We start from the raw sequence: 21,630 nt of genomic DNA, 5'->3' as shown, positions 1-21,630 counted from the left end.
CCTCACCTGAGCAGAGGCTGCTAAGTGCTCGTGGATTTGAGGCAGGCTGGATGACTGGAAGGAGAGCACTAAATTAATTTTTTGTGGGTACAGACAGCAGTTGGAGCCTGGCTGTCTGTGGGGGGTGCACTAAAGCGTGTGCTTCTGGCCCCTTCATTTATGTCTAGAAGTAAATGCTCTACTTCCACTAGAATGAGAAAATGATGATGGGCCGAAAGTTGTAATGCAGTAAAATATTGTGTCGTTCTAACTGACGTACCCCTTACATTATTAATGAAGCTCATCCTGTCTTTCAGTGACAATTCGCAGGTTTTTCAGCCTTACGTGTTGAGAACCCGCAGGAACAGTACGACCGTTATGAACCGTCACAGTATGGTAAGTAATCTTCAACACAACATGCAGTTATGCTGAACACTGAGTAATTGAGCAGGGCAGATTAAGTTAAATTTGATTTGCAACTGTAGTGAAGTACTTTTACATACCTCCTGGCTGCAAAATGGGTCCTTGCAAGTATACTCTGAAAAATTTAAAATAAATCAAATAGTTTTGTAGGGGTCTATGGGTTACCCCAAAAAGTGAGCCATGGAGGGGTATGTATGTATGTAAAGAGTATTCGGTATTACATTCAGTATGTAATTACCATCCTGCCTGTAGCTGGATCTCACCTTACTGGGACATCCCCACATTGGTTCTAGTCTCAGAGCTACCACAGAACTTGTTGATGGGCTAGGAAGAGAAATTTACAGAAACAAAACAACCTTGTGCTGTTTCACTTGCCATGAAATCAAAAATTCAAACCTGCCATTTATCCAGCTCCCTGGTTAGGTGACTGCAGTGCAGGAAACTAGGACTAGACAGTTGCTATCACAAGTTTGAATCTGGAAGAGAAGGTAATTTTAAGTTGGATGTACAGTACTCTGCTCTTTGCAGGCTGAACAACTTAAACAGTAATTTTGTAATTATTTCAGTTTTCAAAGATGTTTGCAAATCATTGCAAGAGTTTCCCAATTAAATAATTCAGATAAATATGGGAATTTCTGCTGTTTTTCAGCAAAAATCCTGTTCTTACTCCTGCTGTACAGGAGTACTACTTTATAGTGGAATAGCACTCAAGGTGCCAAAATCCATAAAACATAGGGATTATAGCCACTCTGGATAATAATTTGCTAAGTAAAAGTGTGACAGAATTCTCATTTTAAGTTTTTCGTTATGAGAAATTTCTTAAAAATTCATCCTACAAATAACATTAGTTGTCCTACTATTTATTTTGTGGTAGTGTCCAAAATTCTCAAATACAGCAGTGTGCCATGCAGGTATCAATGAGAATCTCTGCTCCAAAGGGGTCAAATAATTAGAGAAAAATAATACATCTAACACCTTTCCTGAAGCCCTTTCAGTGGTAACTATTGAGAATGAATGGCATGAGATGTTATTTCAGTTCATTGTTATAAATTAGGTGAGAAATAATTGAGTTTAAGGTTTACAAGCAATTTAAAAAATATATAGATTTCGATTCGGTAGTAGCCTACCTAACCTTCACAATAAAGTTTAAAAATCGGATTTTCATAATGTGTTGCATTATTGCTTCTGTGTTTATGGAGGAGTGGCTCCCTACAAAGCAGTGATCTGTAACACCAGTTGATTAAAGGAATTGGCTGATTTGTTGTGCAGATTGTACTAAGCTAATATTGATCTTTTTAAAAGAGAGTACTATGTGATCTGAGTTCTGACCACCTGATTGTCTGGTTTGTTTTAATTTAAAGAAAATGCAGGTGACTGAAGGTAGGCTGCCTGGGGACTGATTTGCGATTAAGCAGAGTGGATGTTTGTTTTTTTCCAGTTGCTGTCGTCCTCTCCTATTCGTATTCCTAGCAGCCGACTTCATCAAATCAGAAGGGTAAATTGCAGTTTACTTCATGTGTAACATTGTATAAATACTTCTCATTGAAGGACTTAATGCAGAAATGGTACTCTAGGAGTTTGTTCTCCATTACACCTCTTTTGCTTTGTTTTTGTCCTCTAAACTTGAATCTCCTCGTCAGACTGAAGCAGTGTACTCAAAGCTTATTCTGCGATTATATTTAAGTGCCTCAGCATTTCTAATGCTGCTGCTTATTGTAGCCTACATGTGAGGCCTTGGGATGGGCATGGAGAGGTGATGAGTTGGAGTTGATCACAGGCACTTCTTTTTGGAGCAATAGTCTTGTTTAAATCTGACACTAAAGCCAGACTGAGATAGGAAGTCATTCTGAGTAGTCATGGTAATCTAAAAAGTTGTGAAAAGCTTATAGTATCTGTCTTCTGCAGGAGGAGGGAGTTGACTTAATGAACAGAGAAACAGCACATGAAAGGTTAGTATAACTAAAACAAGATAAGAAAGTAGTTAGAATTACCATCTTTGTAGCCACTCATGGGATTTCCTGTGTTCCAGGGAAGTGCAAACAGCAATGCAGATAAGCCAGTCATGGGAGGAAAGCTTGAGCCTGGTAATATCTCTAATATTTTTAATTCACTTCTACACCTGACTAGTGAGCTTAAGGAAAAAGAGTGGAAATAATTTTGAAAAAAAAAACTTTGTTTTTCTAGTTGTTTAGCTAATTTGGATGTCCATCAAAATGTTACGCCTTAAGTTCTAAAATGATGTGCCATATTATTTTAAGGATGACATTTTGTATTTACAGAGTGACAATGACTTTGACAAGTCTGAGAAATCTTCCTCCCCAAAGAGAATTGACTTCATCCCAGTTTCCCCAGCACCTTCACCCACCAGGGGAATAGGAAAGGTAGGAAATAAGGAAAATGCAATTTCAGATTAAGAAGAACTGCACAAGAGTGTTTTTTGAAATCCCAGCAATTAAAAAAAAAAAAAAAAAAAACACTTGAGCCATTATTTAAAATACTCTTGAATTTTCTCATCATCTATGAATTCTCAAAATCTGTGGGACAAACTTCCCTGTTTTTGCATTGAGTGACTTCCGTGGCTGCATTTTGCATGTGTTGTGGGGCTGCAATATTGGTGCTAGACTGTTTGGAAGACCTCATCCTGAAGGTGGAAGTAAAGGTGTGGGGAAAGACCTTAAATTGTCTGTGGAGAAAGAAAAGGATGGGTCTTAAAAACGTAATGAAAGCCACAGCAAGATTTGGGCACAGCCTCACTATATAGGGAGAAAGGGAGGAGGCAATGACTCAAGGTCGGAGTGGTGGGCAAAATGAAAGTATTGTCAACAGTGACAGAATGAGAGCAGGGGTGGTTTGTTTTTTGGAGAAAAGAGTTCAACTTTAGACATGTGAAGTTAAAATTGATGGCCCTTTCCCTTCAGTCCGCAGTGTTCCTGATCCTCAACTGACCCTGGAGAAAGGGAGGAATTGCAGTGCAGATAACACTTCCCAATGGTCTTTTTTTCCCAGTGAGAAGCAAGTAGAGACAGTATTGGAACTTTGCTCAGGGCAACTGGCAAACATGTTTATAAGCAGATTTCTTGGCCTTACTTTCCCTGCAGATTCTGTGACATTCTTTCATTGTTGCTGTGTTAGCACGGCTCCTTTATCAGCACTTGTCCTGTTGGTAGTGTTGAACAGCCATAAGTACTTTTACTACTGTTTTGGATAAATCAGCTCTGAGCAGTTATCCACATAATGGTAGATGGCTGGCAGTTTGTATATTAGTGCTCGTACTGGTAAAATTGCAGCTGTCAAAGCACCAGTGAGAGGACTTGACAAAATGCTAATGCATACAAGCTGCCCTTGGGCAGAAATAGAGTTCATTGCAGGGGTACAGTATGCATAGAAAGCCCCAGGTGCTGCGTTGACAAATTCATGTTTAATCCATAGTATGTAAAATGTATATGTAAAGGAGTATCTTAAGCCTGGGGTGTCTTTTGTTGTAGCTTTTTGATGAGTGGTTTAAGTCATAATCCTACATCCTGCAACTTCAAAAGCAAAAACCCAAATTAATTCTGGAAATCATGCATTCTTCTGCATGTCTTGACATTTTTTTAAATTTAATTTTTGTTCTTTGGAAGCGTTTTAATTTGAATAAAGTGATGATGATAGCATTTTTTTTACAGTATATTTTTCCCTGTAAATTTAGTTTTAATATCCTGGGCTTTTCATAAGTTATTCTGTTACTGGAATTTTTACTTTAATGGGGAAATTGCTTGCAATGGATAAAAGTATCAGCTATTTATAAGTGAACCGCAGAAGCATCTTACTGCGTCTCTCTCCCCCTAGCAATGTTTTTCACCATCCTTACAAATGTTTGTGAGTAGTAATGGATTGCCTCCAAGTCCTATTCCCAGTCCAACAAGGCGATTCTCAAAGTAAGTGAATTCATCACAAACTAATAACTGCTTGCTGATTTTATTTATATATTTTTAATTTACCTTGAGCTACTACATTACTTTTAAAGCTAATTACTTTTAAACATTAACATTTTGGCATGAAAACTGAGACCTGGAACAGATTTCATTTGTTAATAGACTGATTAAGTTGAATAAAGCATTTGACTTCTGAAAGGCTCTAATCTTGTCCAGTTTTGGAGCAGCTGGATTTTCTTTCACTATTTTGTTAAAAAGGCTGTTTTCAAGGCTTTTTTTAACTTTGGAGTTCACAGCCACTGCCACAAAACATTTAATGTTAAACTTCAAGAGGCAGTGACATGCGGGAATTTTTCCAATAGCTTTTTTCCATTTAGACTAGACATCCTTTATATAACAATCTCAAAACCGTTTTAGAGACAAGTTTACCAAATTCTTCATTCATGCAAGTAATATGATGTTTAATGGATAAAGTGGGCTGACTCCCATAGATTAAGAGAAACTATGTCAACCTCTAAAGATCACAAGGTAGATCTTTCACAGCTTTCAAAAATTGTGGTGTACTACAGTATGAGATTTCCTAACTGTCTGTTTTTTGAATTGCAGTTTTATTTAAAAAAACAACAGTTTATTACCTTTTCCAAATGTAATTTTGTCCTGGCTTAATATTAGGAAGAAACATTAGAAATAGGTTTTGTTCAAGCTTTGGACATCTTTCAGCACCTGCTGATTTACTACTTTTATGACTTTAGCAGGAGGAGTCAGAGTCCAATCAACTGCATCAGACCCAGTGTTCTTGGTCCCATTAAAAGGAAAGGTATGTTGGCAATATCATATATTTTAATATTGCTTTTATTTTGGGAGTTAAATAAGCTTCCAACCTTTTGTCTTGATGCTCTCTCCTCAGATTAGAGCATTTTGCTTCTTGTTGAATTGGAATGTTCAAATCCTTATTTCCAGCTGCAACATATAACAAATAAGTTAGGCTAAAATACACAAGTTAGAATAAAAAGTTTTCCAGTGAGCTTTTACACTTTTTTTCCTGCAGAAGAAAAGAATGCTATAAATGTATTTAAACCTTGGAATTCTTTTCACCTTTTAATTAATAAAAATGGGCAAGAGATTGGGATGCAAATTTGAGAATTAGGGGCATGGAATAGTATAAGTGATGTTCTTTTTAACTAAAAAAATCATAATGTATTTAATATTGTACAGCAGTGAAATGTTCTCTTTAAATGTTTTTTGCTAGTAAAAGCTTTTTTTAAAATTAAAATGATGCAGTTTTGCTTTCATGAGAGATTTCAGTTTCTGAATAGTTGCCTCACCTTTCTCTTCTCAGTTTGTGTGAGAATTAAAGTACTATACATGTGTCCTTTTGGGTAGCTCTGCATGATGGAAGCCATCATTCTTTTCCTTCAACGGAGAATGAATATATTCCTTGCATGCTACAGAAAATAAGAAGTTATCAGGGCCACCAGTCTTGGAGTACAGGCTGAGTGGTAGTATATTTCTCTTACATTAAAATATGCTGTAAATTAACATTAAGTATGTAACGTGATGAACCTTTTTTAGTTCCTCAAGGTGACACCTGAACAGCTGTAAACTAATAGAAAGCTGGAAAACACTTGCTACTAGACTGATAATTAAAATGCCTAATGAGCCTGCCCATAAAAAAAAGAAAAAATTAAAAAATTAAGCTATTAAATGCAAACAGAACTTGTATAAAAAACTAGTTCCATACAAATGCAAAGGGTGGCTGATCACGTGATCAGACTGCTTCTTGCATCTAGTTGTTTCTTGCCCAAACACTGATTTGATCATGTGGTTAATTTAAGAATCTGACAGGCACACAGGGCAAGACTGTTTGCATGTAATTGTATGGAAGATATTAAATAGAAATTAATTTTTTTAGTCTGATTGTTTGGATTATTTTCCTCAGGCGAAATGGAAACTGAAAGTCAGCCAAAGAGACTCTTCCAAGGAACTACCAACATGCTTTCTCCTGATGTGACGCATCTGACTGATCTCAGTTCATGGTAAAATTTTCTTCGAGTACTGAAACATCAAAGTAGAGGCTATTTAACTACCTTAAGTCCATTGTTTTTCCAGAAATAATTAATTTGTGATGTATAAACTGTATACGCAGACTAGTAAAAGCTATGATGAAGTGACAGTAGGCCTCCCCTACTTCCTTCTGGAATTAGAATGCTCTTCCTTGCTGGTTGGTTGATAGCCGTAGCTGCCCAAAAGTGGTTTGCTGTCCATGGTTGTTAATAGAGGTCTAAGAAATGTTTCTTAATGCCTGGAATAGGTAGGGGTAGCCCTTGGTAATTACATGGCAGAGTCTGTGCAGTGGATAAGTGTTCCCTGTGTCCCTAACAGTCCTCAAACAGAATCTCTCACTGTTCACCATAGATTGCTTACTGCACTGCATAGCAGGGGCCTGCTGTTCCAGTATGGAGTAGGAGCTGGTAATCATGCTAATAGTTTTGGCACTTACAGACTAACACCTTCTTTGGTATGTCTGTAAGAGAGTATTTAACAAAGCCACATTCTTCACGTGGGCACTTTACAGCTAAGGTTATGTTGATATACCCTCTTCAGCTGCAGTCTGATGTATCCTGATCACACTATAGTCTGTTTCCTAGAAGCTGGAAGGTAACCTATTTGGCTTCTGATTCCTGCTTTTGTTTTAATAAAATCAGTTAAATTAAAGGGTTCTAAAATATCAACTTCAAGGAAAAGGAAGTTTGAACAATTTTTGTGAAATTAGAAACTCGCCCACAAAAGAGAATTATGCCTTTGCTTACAACTGAGTTATGAAACTAATTTTTACACAAAAAAGGTTGAAATCACTCTCTAGAAGCCCTTAGAATCTAAGGCTGGCAGAGTATTCTTCAGTGACAAGAGGGGAAAAAATCTTTAGCAACATCATGCTTTGAGTGGTACAGTAACTGAGAGCAAACTGGTTAATTAGTGACATCGTAGATGCACCACTGGAATGTTTCTTGGCAAATGAGATCCTTTTCCTTTCACCCTCCTTGCCATTTCTAGGTGTTACTTTCACTCCCTGGTTCCTCTGTCTTAGTTAGTTAAACTGTTGATGTCTTGATTTATTCTGCATGTTAAAAATAAACATTCTGCTCCTCTTTCCCTTGAGGAGCATGAATAAATCCATAACATGCTACAGAAATTAAGGAGTCTTCAGGGCTACCAGCCTTGCAGTAAAGGCTGAGTGGTAGTATCTCTCTCCTACATTAAAAAAGAGGGGGAAATGCCTTCACTTGGTTTGTAAACTACTCATCTTTAAATAACCCATTTCTTTTATCCCTAGCCTATCTTCTGATATTCTTGATGGGAGTAGCAGCAGTGTTGGCTCTTCCTCTGATTCACTAGCTAAAGGCAGCATTACTACAGAATCTCCAGTAACATGCTCAAACTCATGCTCATCATTCATTCTGATGGATGATCTCTCACCTAAGTGACTTAATCAGTTCTGAGTCAGTGTTTGGCTGTGCTTTTTCCTTGCTGTACATTTGTACAGAGAGATGAACTCTGATCCTTGAACCATTGACAGGAGGATTAAAATACTACATGGAAAACTATTCTAACTGTATTCCTTGGCAACTCTTCTCAGTTTTGATTTATCCATTTAATGGACATGCATAGACCATTTTAATGTCTGGTTTTGCTGATTTTATTTTACAAACAAGATGTATGTTCAGACTATACTAACTTTGTTTGCTTCCAAAAAGCCTGCATACGCTTCTAGATTTCCAAATAAGCACCTACATCTGTGTGTTTAATTTCCAGGAAAGTAACCGCCTGGTGTCACTTATCACAGTCACTTTAGTTGGAGAAATACTTGGTGGTTGCAAAAATATATATTTTTTTGGAAATCCTCATTTTTCAAGAGCAATTTTTAGAAGTAATTGAGATTGATTACTGTACATTTTTATTTCTCAAAAATAAATTACTTTTATGTGGGAGGGATGTATATCCTATTTCCCCAACTAAGTCGGTGACAAATTATTCTCCCCACTTTTTCAGCCACTACCAGCCATTTCTCCTGCAGAAAGAAGGAAATGTTTGTGCTTTCTTCTACTGCTACTTGTCATTTTTACAGCAGTTGAACACTATGGTTCTAGAAGTTGCTTTCTTTGTATTAAAAAAACAAACCAAAACCCATCCTCTAGGGTGACGAGCACATCTTTTCAGTAGAGGAAATACCGACTCCCTGTGAAACATGGTTAACACAGCTGCATAGTTCTCTCCCCAGACCCTTCATCCTACAGACTGTATAAAATATGGTCAACAATCAGACATTTGGCCAAGGAGAAATAATTCCTGCCTTGAACTAAGACTTATGGTGCAAGTAACCAAGTTACTTAAACTACTGTGTAGAAGAATGTGTGTGGCGCCATCAATGTCTCCTGTGGCATTGAGGCCATAGGTATTTTTGTGCCTTAGGGGACATTGCTACAAAATTAAGGAATGTAAACTAGAGGGGTGGGCGGGCAAAGGATTTTGTGTATAGATTGTGTATGGAGTGCATACCAGATGTTGTCTTCAGTGCTGCTTTTCCTTAGTGCTCCTTTCCAAGGTGTGCATTCCAGCGAGAGGTGCGGTCAGTGGTCCCAATCACTCTGAAACAGTGGCATGTTTGCTACCCTTGAAGCTGCTGCTCAGCTTTATGCCTTTGTTGCCCGGCAGAGGGCAGACAACTGAGTTAATGTTGATTTCTGGGGGAAGGCCCTTGAGGTTGGATTGGATCCTGACTCTGCATACTGTGTGTCTAAGGAGTTACGTGTGAGCTACAAGAGGTCTTGATACAACACCTCGGTCAGCCGAGGTAAGACGATAGACATTTACTTTTTAAAGACTCAAGTGGGCTAAAAATAAATCCATTTGTAATCTACTGTGTTATGCTATTTATTATTTATAACTATGTAAAAAAAGTCTGTGGTGATGACTTATAGTATTTTTTTATGATTGAATGAGTTTTTTATGTTCAGTAATAATTGCTGGCTGGTCTGTATTTAATATGCAACATTGTCTGCCAGAATCATAAGCTTCCATTTTTGAATGTGTGTAAGTCAAATGCTTTGTGTTCTCCAAAAGTACAATTTCTGATAATTTTTTTTTTTTTTAAAGAAAATAGCACTGAATTTAAAGTAAGATTATGTGCTTTAAAGATGAGCACAATCTCTGGCAATACTGTCTGGCTAAGAAGCAGAGGGTGAGAACCATACTTTGTTTGTTTGTTCTGAAGATGGTGTTTAGTTTCCAGTAGCCTTGTCATACATAACATTTTATTTTTAGAAGTGTTTATTTTAAATTGTAACAAGTACCATAATGAGCCAGTAGTGGCACTATTATCTGTATTACCATTTTCACCTGTGGAGCATTAGTTTTCCCCACCTCAAATAAATGTGCATATTGTAAAATATTGTCCAGTGGTGCCATTTTTAAACAAGTTCTACAGTATTCACTGTTAATTTTATTTGTATATGCACAGTGCTATTTCTTGCATTTTGGCTGTACCTTAGATTGCTTTAACTTTTTTTTTTTTAATTCACACTCGTACTTCATCTCTGCCTTCATTATGTGTTAAAAGAAGGCTGCTTTTACATTTGCAAAGTACTGATAGTCTGTGAAAGTTCAACTTGTTATCCTTGCCCCTCTTTGGTTTTGCCATACTTTTATTAGGACTGTGACTTAAATTTACACAAGGGGCGACAGAACAAGTAACCTTTTGCATGCTTTCTTACAATGGAGAAGAACAACACTTGCTTATTTTGGCTGACTTGCCTGTACAATTTGATGTATTCAAGATTTGTTTGTTAGTAGTGGGGAGTCTTATATAAAATGCTGGCCTTTGTAAACATTAGAATGTAAACTTCATAAAACAAACGCACAACCATTCAATTTTGTTACAGCATTTTTTTTAATGGTCTGGCTGCCATGCACTCTTCACCATCGCTGTTGCTCTTTCAAACTTTTAACTATGTTTGAGTGAATGTCTGGAGCTCTTAGGGCAAGTCTCACATAACTAGTGGTAGGACTACTACTTCCTTTTAAAACTGAACTTTTAGGGATCAGTTCTTGAGTTATTCATGCTTTAATCCTATGATCAAAGTTGCATCTGCATTCTCATGAATGCAAGTACCTGGCCGCAGCATGGCCTAACTATTTGGGGTGAAGAACACTAGCATCATCTGCAAAGGTAGCCTGACTTCTCCTCCTATTGCAAAATCATCTCACTAGCTTATAGTTTCACTCAACCCCTATCATTTGAGCTGAATTTCCATGGGGGTGTCTTAAGCCAAGAATAACATTATTCCATGTGGCACATCTTTAGGATTGGCAATTATTACTAAATACAGTGAGTCAAAAATCAGCCTTCTGCATAGCTTCTTTCAAAACACATTACTAAACACAGCAGCGAGGTCAATCTCTATGGCTAGATGATTAATGTCCTAAACTAGCCTATGCATTATGTGTATTTGAACCCCAGTCTAGCTGTACAGTAGATAATCTTTCTTAAAATACTGAAAGGAATTTAATGGTATACTTTCCTGCACTAAAGTAAATGTTGTATACGTGATTGGCTATGGAACTCTTAAATAATTTTAATATCAAATATTTCACCACCCCTTTTCTTAAACTTGCATGTGTTTCTCCTCACACATTGAACTTCAAAGTGGAGTTAATTGACAGAAAGCTTTACTTACAGACTTCTGCATTCTCAGTGTTAATAGTTCTTCTATATAACATCATTAAAAGCTCTAGATGGGAGTAGCCCTGCAGAATTTATTGAGGAATCTACTCATGCACAAGGAAAATAATTAGTGCTCCGAGTAGTATGGGAACACTGAAGCATGAGTTGGTGGATAGTGATCAAAGCTACAATCAATATTTGTAAGTATGAACAAGCATCTTTCTTATTAAAAACAAAATACTCAAGCCAAGGCCTCAGTCCTACAACGAGAGCTGGGAGGACGGGCCTGTTGGTCTGAACCCTATGAAGTCAATTCAGTGTGCACAGAGGTAAATGAGCAAATTTACTGCTGGGGGGGTTAAGCACTACAGATATGTAAGAAGTGCATCTGCTTTAGGTGCTAGTTTGCAGATGCACATTATTACATTGTGACAGGTAAGAGTCTAACAACAATCAAATGCATAGACAGAAGAAACCTGGTATTTTTCCTAAGGGTGTGTAATCTGCCTATGAACTTTGACATCACAGAGAAGAAGGTAGTTAAACCCTTTCTGAACTGGAAACCGCAATGCAATTTCTAGCTTTGGTTCATGTTTGCCTGTTCAGGGCCATGCAAACAAATACTGTTTTGGAGCTAGCTGCTGCAATTGCTTTAAGAACTGTGTCGTCTCCTAAGATTGGCAAAAGGAAACAGCAACAGCCCGTCTCTAGGGAAGAGACTTTTACAGCTCAGCTCTCACTCCCAGCTAGCTGGCCAGTCTGCAGCAAACTAAGATGCATCACTCAAAAATACCAGTTGACTCTGCTGCTGAAGACAGTTTATCAGCAAATGGCCTCACAAGGGTTTGACTCAAACACAGTACTAACTCCAACAGCTCAGTTGCTCAGTTCATTCTCTGTGCCTGTCATCTTAGCATCCAAGGCACTTCCCCAAGGGCAGGTTTTATAACCTGGACTTCTTTACTCATAAAGGCCTCTTCATGGGCAAGTCCAGTACTTTCCTAGAAGTCTTGCTCAATCCTGCCTTAGAGGCCAAAGCTGTGCTCCAGATAACCACAACCGGTCTCCTCCCGCCAAAGGTGTCCTGTGAAGACAGAGGTCCTATTAGGGATTTTACTAACAGCCTGGTGAGGTAGACAAGAGCATTGGCTAGCTGCTGGAGTCCTAACTCAGACATGAGGAGGTGGGGCTACCTTTGAAGAGACAAACGAGCCGTGTTGTTGGATGAAAACAAATCCAGGATAAGCAATGGCACTTCACATCAATGGATAATGGTGACCAATAAGCCCATGGTAGGGCTTATTGACTTGTGTTGTAGGCAACAGCAACAAAAATCATCCCTTTCTATAACTGTGCAGAGAGTGTCTGCCTGCAGGCGCTCCAGGCCATCCTTTTATTACTGAATTGGACACTTGACAGGAATCTCTTGCTTCGCTCTACATAACTTAGAAGTCCTTTTATTGCCCTTTGTTTGAGCCTCTGCTTTGGGGCCCTTTTGGTCTTAGCCTTGACTCTGACATCTGCCTTGGAACATGTTTGAAGTTTATGAGCAATGCAGGTTAGATGGCTCCCTCTATTTTAAAAGATTTGAAAAACTAGGGTTGTGGTGTTTATTTATTTTCAAATGCCCATTACAGAGCAGGCGTGTTATTTGTTGGCGTATTTTGTAAGCTAGAGTTTTAAGGGGATGAACATAGTAAAGGTACTAAAAGGAGGACAAAGAAGCATGTAGTTTTAGAGAAGAGTTTGGTTTATTGTTGACCACAAGTATCTTTTCTAAGACGCAAGAAATAGGGTTTGTTTTTTTTTTAACACATCTGTAGCAACACAGGAACAAAATCCCGTGTGTTCCCCTTATTGCAAGATTAACAGATAAGCACTTTTTTTGGTTACTAAAGGGCCACAACAGATTCATTTAAAACAAAAAGAGGATGTAGCCAGTCTCAGGTCACTGAATAATACTTTGAAGTAGCAATCCCCTATGATTCAATAAGTCTGTTAATTATACCAAGCTGTCTAGCAGTTCCTTTCCTTATGTTTTCTGTGGTTCTCTAAAATGCATTGTCTTGGCTTATAATAAAAGAAAATACTGCTTTTTGCCAGACACCTTAGCCCTCCTTTAAAAAAAGCTGCCTTCTGTTTGGGAGGGGGTAGACTTTTCTTAGACACTTTTAACATAAAAGTAAGGTTTTTCTGTTCCCTGCTCATTTTCTCCATACCAAAGTGCCTTCCACCTAAATTCAACAGCAAAATCCACTGCAGACATATAGACTCTAATTATTTGTCCCTTTTGGGGGGGGGGGGGGGGGAATGTTGCATATATGGTAAGGCTTTTGGCTTTGATTTTTAAGGTAATGAGACAGTTTGGCTCTAAAAGAATTATCTTGAGTAAAGCTGAATTCTGGAAAGCATTTGGATGTAGTTTGTGCAGCATGCTAGAGACAAATCAAGGGGCATCTAATGCTAAGAATTAACTGTTGAGATGAGACACCTTTTTCCCCCCCAAGAGCTCAAAGTCTGAACTCTTCAAACCAATCATCCCGTAGCCTGCCCCTGCCTCTACCTCTGCTCATTAGCTCTAAAGTCAAGTGCCAGCCTGCTGCTGTATTGTGATAGCACCTAGGAGCCCCAGTCACAACCTAAGACTGCGTACACAGCACGAAAGGGGTTCCTTGTCCTGGAGTGCTTACACTGCAGGAGTAGGGCTCTAGGGGTTTACATCAATGCACTAGACAACCCAGAATTCACTGTAGCAAAAAAGTTAATGTGCACAGATACACACTGGGTGCATCTACATGTCCATTAACGTGCTTTAGGTAATGCACATTACATCTCATACCTCCATTGTAAGGCACTGGGAAAATATGCATTCGCCTATTTAAAGTGTCACAAAAAAGTGCTCTTTAGCTAATGCACATTAAAATAAGCTAATGCGTATTAAAGCGCACATGTAGATGCACCCACCGAGGACTAGTGTGTGACTGCTAACAGGGCACTTAAGTGTAACCAGGGAATCTCACTCACCCCCCACAATTTGGAAAAGCTGTGGATAGAGAGTCGCATCCAACCTTCAGCACTGGCCCCTCATGAATAACCTGTCCTAAAGCAAAGCCTGGGAAGAATTCAGCTCTAGCAGTGAACTCCACAGCACCAGTCTCAGCTCTACTTGAGTGTCAGCCTGTCTCTAAGTGAGAGGCCCTGCTTCCAAGAAATCACGACAAGGGAAAGGTAAGGAAGTGTCACTAGATGGACCAGAGGTGGGGTTGGTCTGAAAACAGCATGGTGAGCTAGGAGCTCTGGCTCAGCATGGTCCCTGTTGGAGTGGACTGATGGGCTCAGCTTTGTTTATGTGGGAGAAGCAACATCAAAGAAACTAGAATCCTAATAGAAAACACTCACTTTTGAAAACTATTTGCTGCTGGGGGTCACTCATTTCAGAACATTAAAAAGGAGGCAGCCATTGGGGCAGGATGCGGAAGGGGGCATGGCAAAAAAAATCCAAGCAGGACCAGGCCTGCTGTGAGTGTTGGTCGAGCACAGCCAGACCTTGCAACTAGCCTGACCGTGCGTCTCAGACTGGCTGCAGCACGGTCAGTTTTGAACACCAATCCAGTCGATGCCAAAATGCCAGGGGCTGTTTTGGAACAGCATCAGGACCTTCTTGTGTTGGGAAATAGTAACAAGGCATGAAAGAAGGAAAGGGAAATCCGAGATGTGCATGCAGCCCCTGGCACAAAGGGGAGAATGAGGGACAATGGTACAGAGGCAGAGGAATATAAACCCCTGTAATATGGCAGGAGGGAGAAGGGAGGCATGCACGACCAAGAAGTCTCTACAGTCAGAGTGACTGGAAAGTTGGCCCATGGGGAACTTGTAGCAAGGAAGGTGAGAATGAAAAGAGCCCATTCCTGTTCAGCAATGAGTTTATACTCTGTGCCATTCGAACACCTAGTGCAAAGCCAGAGGACTCTGCCGGGATGCAGGTAGCAAGCCAGCCATGAAACAGCACTTTTTTCCCATTTGCATTTATCAGGATTGACCACTGGCTCCAACATGCAGAGAACCTTTCCATTTTTTAGAGGCACAGGTTGTAGCCCAGTTGGTCTAAGGACATAGTCTTTGTCTAGAACATAGAGACGACGTTCTTTGGGTAAATCTGATATCTTTCATTAGACCAGCTCAAATAGTTGGAAAAATTTTTTGCAAGCTTTCAGGTACAGAAGAGTATCTGTACCCAAAAGCTTGCAAAAAATAATTTTTCCAATTATTTGAGTTGGTTTAATGAAAGATATTGGATTTACCCAAAGAACCTTGTCTGCCTGAGAACCTTTCCAGGCACTTTCGCTAACTTTGCCTTTCTTTGGCAAATGGGAGCAGTGCCATGGTCACAATTTAGCGTGACACGTTCCTGCCGCTCCATCTCGCTTCCCTACAGCTGTGCTCTGTATGACCACAGGGGGGCATGTCACAGCTTGCAAAGTGTTGAATGGCAACAGCAATGCCCAAAACAACCACGGCTAAAACTTCCCCAGGCTTGTCTGGGCTCTGAATTTCTTTTTTCTTTTCCATTTAGAGCACTGGTTGCTCCTCCCCATTAAATGACAGCTTTCCCAAGCGAGGGACAGACCGACTCAATTACACTGCAGAGATAGCAGCAGCTCGAAATGCAACAGACGCAAGCTGTCAGCGCGCTCAACCCAATGCCGTTAAGCTACAGAGGAGACTTTCAAACTTTCCAGCGCAACAGTTGCATGAAAGAAAGTTAATTAAAAGGCACATTCAGAGCCTGTGCCCATGTGCCTTGTTGTCCTTGAACATATTTTTGCAGCACTGACATACTCTGGAAGCCCAACTTGGGCAGAGGTGGTTGGAGGCCAAATACAAGGTCAGGTTTTGATCCCGAAGTGCCAATGCTTCGCTCTTCCCACTTTTGGGCTTCGGCCCCGTCAGGCCGCCACCTCCCATCTCAACCACCGATTCTCAACCTTAAGATCCTTTCCAGGGTGCCACACAAAGTTAGTGCTGTTAGGTGTCGAACCTGATTTGTGAGCCCAACCCCAAGATCCTGCCCTGCTGCAGTCTCTCTGAGGTCTCTGCAACAGGAGAATTGCTCTAGTATTTTTCTGTAGTTTGAAAAGGAGTGAAAACCAAGAGCTGGCATTTTCCACTGGGTGCCTCCAGTCTTAAAAGGTTGAGAAGCGCTGCTTAGATACACGCAGCACCAAAACACGCAAGAATTCAGCCTCAAATAGGATAGGCAATAAAGTGGGGGTGACAGGGGCCGCTGCCACGTGGTTGGGGCTAGCTGCCTTGCAGGGGATAAGCCCCAGTCCTGCTGTTCTCGATGCAGACATGGTCCCTGGCTCTAAGTCAGGTGCTGGGTGGAGAGTGGCTCCTCTACGATCTCGCTGCACGCCTTCTTCCTTGCACGTCCCCAGCAGGAAGTGCAAATTCTGCTGCACCGTGCACTCCCTCCCGCAAGCTGCCAGCTGCCCCACTGAAGGAGCGTGCAGCTTGGGCCACTCCTGAGTGCATTTGCAAACAGTGAGCTGGACTGCAGCTGGGCTCACCCCCTCCACTTCAGCTCAGATAAAGCCAAAACTTCCACTCCCAAGATGTCTTAGGCCCCACAGGTTTGTAGACCTGACCATCACAGAGTCTCACTTTGCAGGTGAGTCAATGCAGGCAGTGACAGGGGCAAGGAAGGCCAAGGCTATTCCTTTCCTTTCGTTTCTCATGCCCTCGTGACAAGGTATTTAGCAGAATTCGCAAATTCATTGGAACCTGACAGGGCCGTGCCGCGAGCATGATGAGAGCTTGGAACCCAAGCCAGGGGCCCAGAGCCCGCAGCTGTGGGTGTGTGAACAGAGAGGTGAAGCTCAAGCCATCTATCTGCAGCCAACCTCCCCATGGGAGCAGTGTGCAAACAAGCAGGTGCCTCAAGGCAGGATGAACATGGACCCCATTCCTCCAGGGGTAACGGCACCGCTGTTGCAGTGGCGCTAACTGCTCTCTGGATCCACCTCCTGTATTTGCAGCTTTTGAAAAATTGGGATACAGTGACTTACTAGGAACCAACCCATGCCTGTGTCTGGCCTCACTGCACCGACCCTTGGATACCACCTCACAGGCTCATGTGGTTACTCTGGAGCAGGGGTGCTCAACTCCTGGCCCACAGACCAGATCCAGCCTGCCAGGCTCTCCAAGGGTCTGAAAATTTGGTAGCCCTACCTGACATACCTCTGTGGCCAAATTTCTAGACCCGTGGGGACCCCTGGGCTGCAGAACATGGTCCTACGTGCTATGTCAGCCATGCAGAGCTGGGCCAAGTCGGGGTGAGGCCCAGCGCAGCTGGGTGGGACTGGGTTGAGGCTGTGCAGGGCCCAGTACAGGCACTGACCCTGAGATCTGGCCCTGCACCACTCATGCAGCATGCAGGGGGGAAAATCAGAGCACCACTGCTCTAGTTATAACCAACCGTGCATGGTAGCTGCTGTGAGAGCCATCCCAAGATGTCAGATGTGGAGCAGTGTCAGGAACAGGGGAAGATGCAGCTGTCTGTCCTTTCACACTGCTTCCTTCCCTCTTTGATTGACAACTTAGTGGTGAAGGGGGTAGAAGCCAGCAGGCAGTAGGGGGGAAAATGACAAGCTAAGCAGCCCAACCCACCTCTGTCTTCCCCCAGGCAGGGTGGCCTGCAACCTGCTCCAAGATCAGAATGGTCTGGAGAGCACAGCAAGGGCAACTGCCCAATGAAGACATCCCACAAGACCTCCCCTGCTTCAGAGCCTGTTGGTTTCAGTACAACGTCCCCGAATTGTACGTGCTGCTCTGCATTAGAGCAGTCACCCAGAAGGACCTCAGCTGCTGCCTCCCTGCAGCTGGAGGGAGAAACCCCAGTGCTCACGGCTGTCCAAATCCACTCTGCCTCCCCTCCTTCGATCCATGATGCTTTGTGTCCAGTTGGTTTATGCAGTGAAGCTCACAGGCTCATCTACAACGGTGTTTTATACATTCCCTTTGAGGATTAGAACGGAGAGACTGGAGACAGGGTGGCTTTCCTGTGAGAAGTGTGCCCCACGAGTACGAGGGTGTCCTTGTCTTTGACAGATTTTCGGTGTGTGCTCCTGCTGGCGCACAGTTGTTTGGTTTCTCCCATGTAGTTTCCACCCAGGTACTCAGCGCACTGGATGAGCTATATGACATTTCTGGAGTTGCAGGTATAAGATCCAGGAATGGTGATGCTTCTGTTCTGTTGTGAGATGTGTTGGCAGGTTTTACCTTTCTTGTCCCAGCACAGTCTGGATCCATTCGGTGTGTTTTGGGTCTTAGGAAGTTTGCTTCTGGTGATGAGGTTAGCAAGGTTCAGTGCTTGTTTAAAGGCTAAGATGGGTGGATCTGGAAAGATCTCTTTAAGAACTAGGTCTTCTTCTCATATGGGCTGGAATTGTTTGAGGATTTTCCGTATAGGTTCCAGGGAAGGATGGTATGTTATAACTAATGGTGTGTGATTTGTGGGGATTTTCTTCTTGTATTGCAGCAATTCTACACGTGGTATCCGAGTGGCTCTTTCAAATGTGCAGTATATCTCTCTGGAGGAGTGTCCTTGTTGGGTGAAAGCCCTTTCAAGATTTGCAAGGTGATGCTTGCAGGTGTTCGCAGTGCTAAATATAGACATTGCTAAATACAGACATTGGGTTTATAGCACATTATAACCTGCCTGCCATCCGATAACCCCAGGTAACCTCTCTACATTTTACTGGCTAGTTTTTGTCACCAGGCAACAATCCCCTTTTTTCCCCATGCCTACCTGTCTCACACCTATTCACTCCCATCCCCACTGATCTTCCCTGCCACGTATTTGCATTTTCACAGACCTGCATGTTGCATATCAGCTTAAGCGTCTATTCTATGCCAAACACCAGCAGACTTCTCCTGTGCCTGAAGAAGGGTGTTTGTACCCAAAAGCTTGCAAAGAACAATTTTTCCAGGTATTTAGTTGGTCTAATAAAAGATAGCACATTGACCCAAAGGACCTTGTCTGCCTCTGTCCTTAGACCAACACGGCTACAACCAACAGCTCCAAAACAAAAAACAGCTGAACTGTTTTACCTGTAACCTGGAAAGAGCTAGTTAGCAACAAGTAAGGAGATGTAATTGCCTATGAGGGAGGCTATATAGGTCTGTATGACCCTAACCAGAGTATTGTTTTACAAACTACAATGACTTTTGTCAGGGATTGTCCCCCGGCACCTGCTGCAGTAACACCGATTACCGAGACACAAACACAAATGCTGAGGATGAGCCTTGCTTTCTACAATAAATAACCTGCAACCTCTTCCTTGATCCCTCCACCCCAGGCACATGCAATGTCTAGTCATCACCAGGGCTCCTGGTTTTTTCTGGTAAAAAAACAAATCCCAAATTTTTGGGTTAAAAAAAGTAATCCCAAATCCACATTTTCCATGATTAAAACAAAACACCACTAATATTTAGATATACATATTAGTGGTGTTTCATTTTAATCATGGAAAATGTGTATTTGAGGTTACTTTTTGAATCCAAAAATTAGGGGGTTTTGTTTCTTTTATCAGGGAAAACCAAGATCCCTGGTCATCACAAAGGAAATATCCTTCTCACACACTGGGGAAGATGTTGCTCCAATCCTTGGCATGTCATGAAATGTCCCCAGTGAAGGAAACCCCCCTGTTGTTTAGAAAACAAAGCAAGAGTGAGTCCTCTCTTGCCCAGTCTTGCCTTCTTCCGTAACATCCCTGGGCTGGTTGGTTTAATAACAGATGAGAAGTTGCTTTCCTGAGATCCAAGAGGATTCTTGGGAGAAGGCCTAATATTTGATATGCTCCACACGGATGCTGACCTTGTGAATCAGCAGAACAAACATGAGACAGCCAAGGAAAGCAGCAGGGGCAGTGAAAAACCTCCCTACATCCATCGCGGTGGGATTAGCATCATGCCGGGCTTGGGTTACAGTTCAAAGAGCAAAGAGAGGATCCTGGGAACTGCAGCTACTGTTGCTTGGGCAAGGACATGACTGCTCTGGAATGCCCGTTCGATGCAAGCCCCCGTTGTGCCCCTGGCCCTGGCCGTTCAGAAGACCCCAGCAGCCTGCTGCAGAGAACAGGAGCGGCAGGAACAGGACGCATCCCGCTCTCCCAGGCTCCAGTGGGCTCCGTGTTTGCAAGCCACAAGAGAGCACCGTCCTAGCAGAAGCAGATGGGAGAGTTTCTGCGGTCAGCTTGCCAGTGGGAAGCAACTAAAGAGGAAGGCCTGCATGCATCGATGCATGCTGACGGACCAGCCGCACAATGTGGCTGTGCCAGAGGCAGCAGGAGCCTCCTCTCCCTGGCCAGTCCCGATTTGTCCACCCAGCAGGACAGTGCTGTGCAGAGGGGCTGGGAGCTGCAGCCAGCACTACCACCCTTCTTGCTTTGCCGACATAATAATGAAAACCAGTTCTAGACACTCCTGAAAACCTTAATCAGAGCCCGTCTCCCTCGCCAAGAACAAGGGCTGGGAGTGCCAGCGTCTCCTCCCACCTCCAGGCTGCAGGGTGGGAAGCAGAGGCAGCCAGGTGCACAGCTCCACATTTCCTGACAACCAAAAGCTTCTAGGAGCGACTGGATATGCATATGAATATGAACATCCAGCTCACAGGCTTCATGTGCACCCTAGCTTTGCATGGCCTTTGCTAGTCTCCAGCTATTAGACTGAACCACAAGCCCCTGGTTTCCAGTGGCAGCAATGCTGCTGAGGGAGCCTACCCTGGAAAGAAGAGAGACAGCTCTTTTGTGGGGACAGATCACTCCACCATTGCCAGCTGTGTACAGCTCCCTACACCTGGAGCCTCTGGTGCCAACCACTGCCAGATAGGACCTCAGGGTAGAGGAGCCTGTGGTCCAGTCTGGCCTGGCAGTTCCTGTGGACACTGGGTATTGAGTCAAATGCCAAATTTTAAGTAACTGATTGGAAAAGCAGGCTCCAAACAGCCATGTTGTCACTCCATAGAGCTCCTAGACCAGTGGTTTCCAACCTGTGGTGCACAGACCCCTGGGGGTCCATGGACTGTGTCTAAAGGGTCCACAAAAGATGACTTACAATCAACCAGAAGGATGTGAATACCTGCACTTACAATTCAAAAGGGTCTGTATCTCCATTCAAAATTGTTTAGGAGTACACAAATGAAAAAGGGTTGAAACCACCATCCTAGACCACGGGAAGGCTCTGCCCAGAGATCCTTGCTGAATTCCCTTTTTAGAGGCGGCGGCAGAAGATGAGCGGATCTTTGTTACATTTCATCACTGAGCTATTTCTCTCTCATAATAATATTAAAAAAAGGTTTTGGATATAAAACCGCAAACAAGGATTCACGGGGCCATGATGCAATGCAAACCCTCATCCTTCTAATTCTCCAGTCAACAGGCTCATGAGCAATCTCGCATTTTACTTCCCTTTCCTGTTCAGATTTCCAAACTTAGTTTGCAGTCCTGGGATATATCAGGGTGTTTCCCTCCACATATGATCTCTAGTCCTGCCCTTTTCCTTCGACTTGTTCTGCCAAACGCTGGCCTAACA

The 21,630-nt window shown here is 42.3% G+C and overlaps 1 protein-coding gene across 2 annotated transcripts; it reads left to right on the top strand.

Annotated features, from left to right (window-relative positions):
• The first annotated feature begins 263 nt into the window (after nucleotides 1-263).
• Nucleotides 264-10,239, top strand: LOC109300595 (protein FAM122A-like). 2 transcript variants are annotated; one of them, XM_019521296.1, is made up of 9 exons: nucleotides 264-375; nucleotides 1,841-1,897; nucleotides 2,308-2,351; nucleotides 2,432-2,486; nucleotides 2,682-2,783; nucleotides 4,231-4,319; nucleotides 5,069-5,133; nucleotides 6,256-6,352; nucleotides 7,651-10,239. In XM_019521296.1, exons 1-9 carry the CDS (start codon nucleotides 274-276, stop codon nucleotides 7,799-7,801), a joined length of 762 nt encoding a protein of 253 aa, XP_019376841.1. In that variant the 5' UTR covers nucleotides 264-273; the 3' UTR covers nucleotides 7,802-10,239. The 2 variants fall into 2 exon arrangements, with proteins under 2 accessions (XP_019376841.1, XP_019376842.1); XM_019521297.1 differs by having other exon boundaries at nucleotides 293-375; nucleotides 1,764-1,897.
• The last annotated feature ends 11,391 nt before the right edge of the window (nucleotides 10,240-21,630 follow it).

This window comes from Gavialis gangeticus, unplaced genomic scaffold (assembly GCF_001723915.1).
Source record: "Gavialis gangeticus isolate Ggan-Ray unplaced genomic scaffold, GavGan_comp1, whole genome shotgun sequence".
Lineage (NCBI taxonomy): Eukaryota > Metazoa > Chordata > Crocodylia > Gavialidae > Gavialis > Gavialis gangeticus.
The sequence above is the reverse complement of the archived record's forward strand: the minus strand, read 5'-3'. Positions and strand labels throughout refer to the sequence as shown.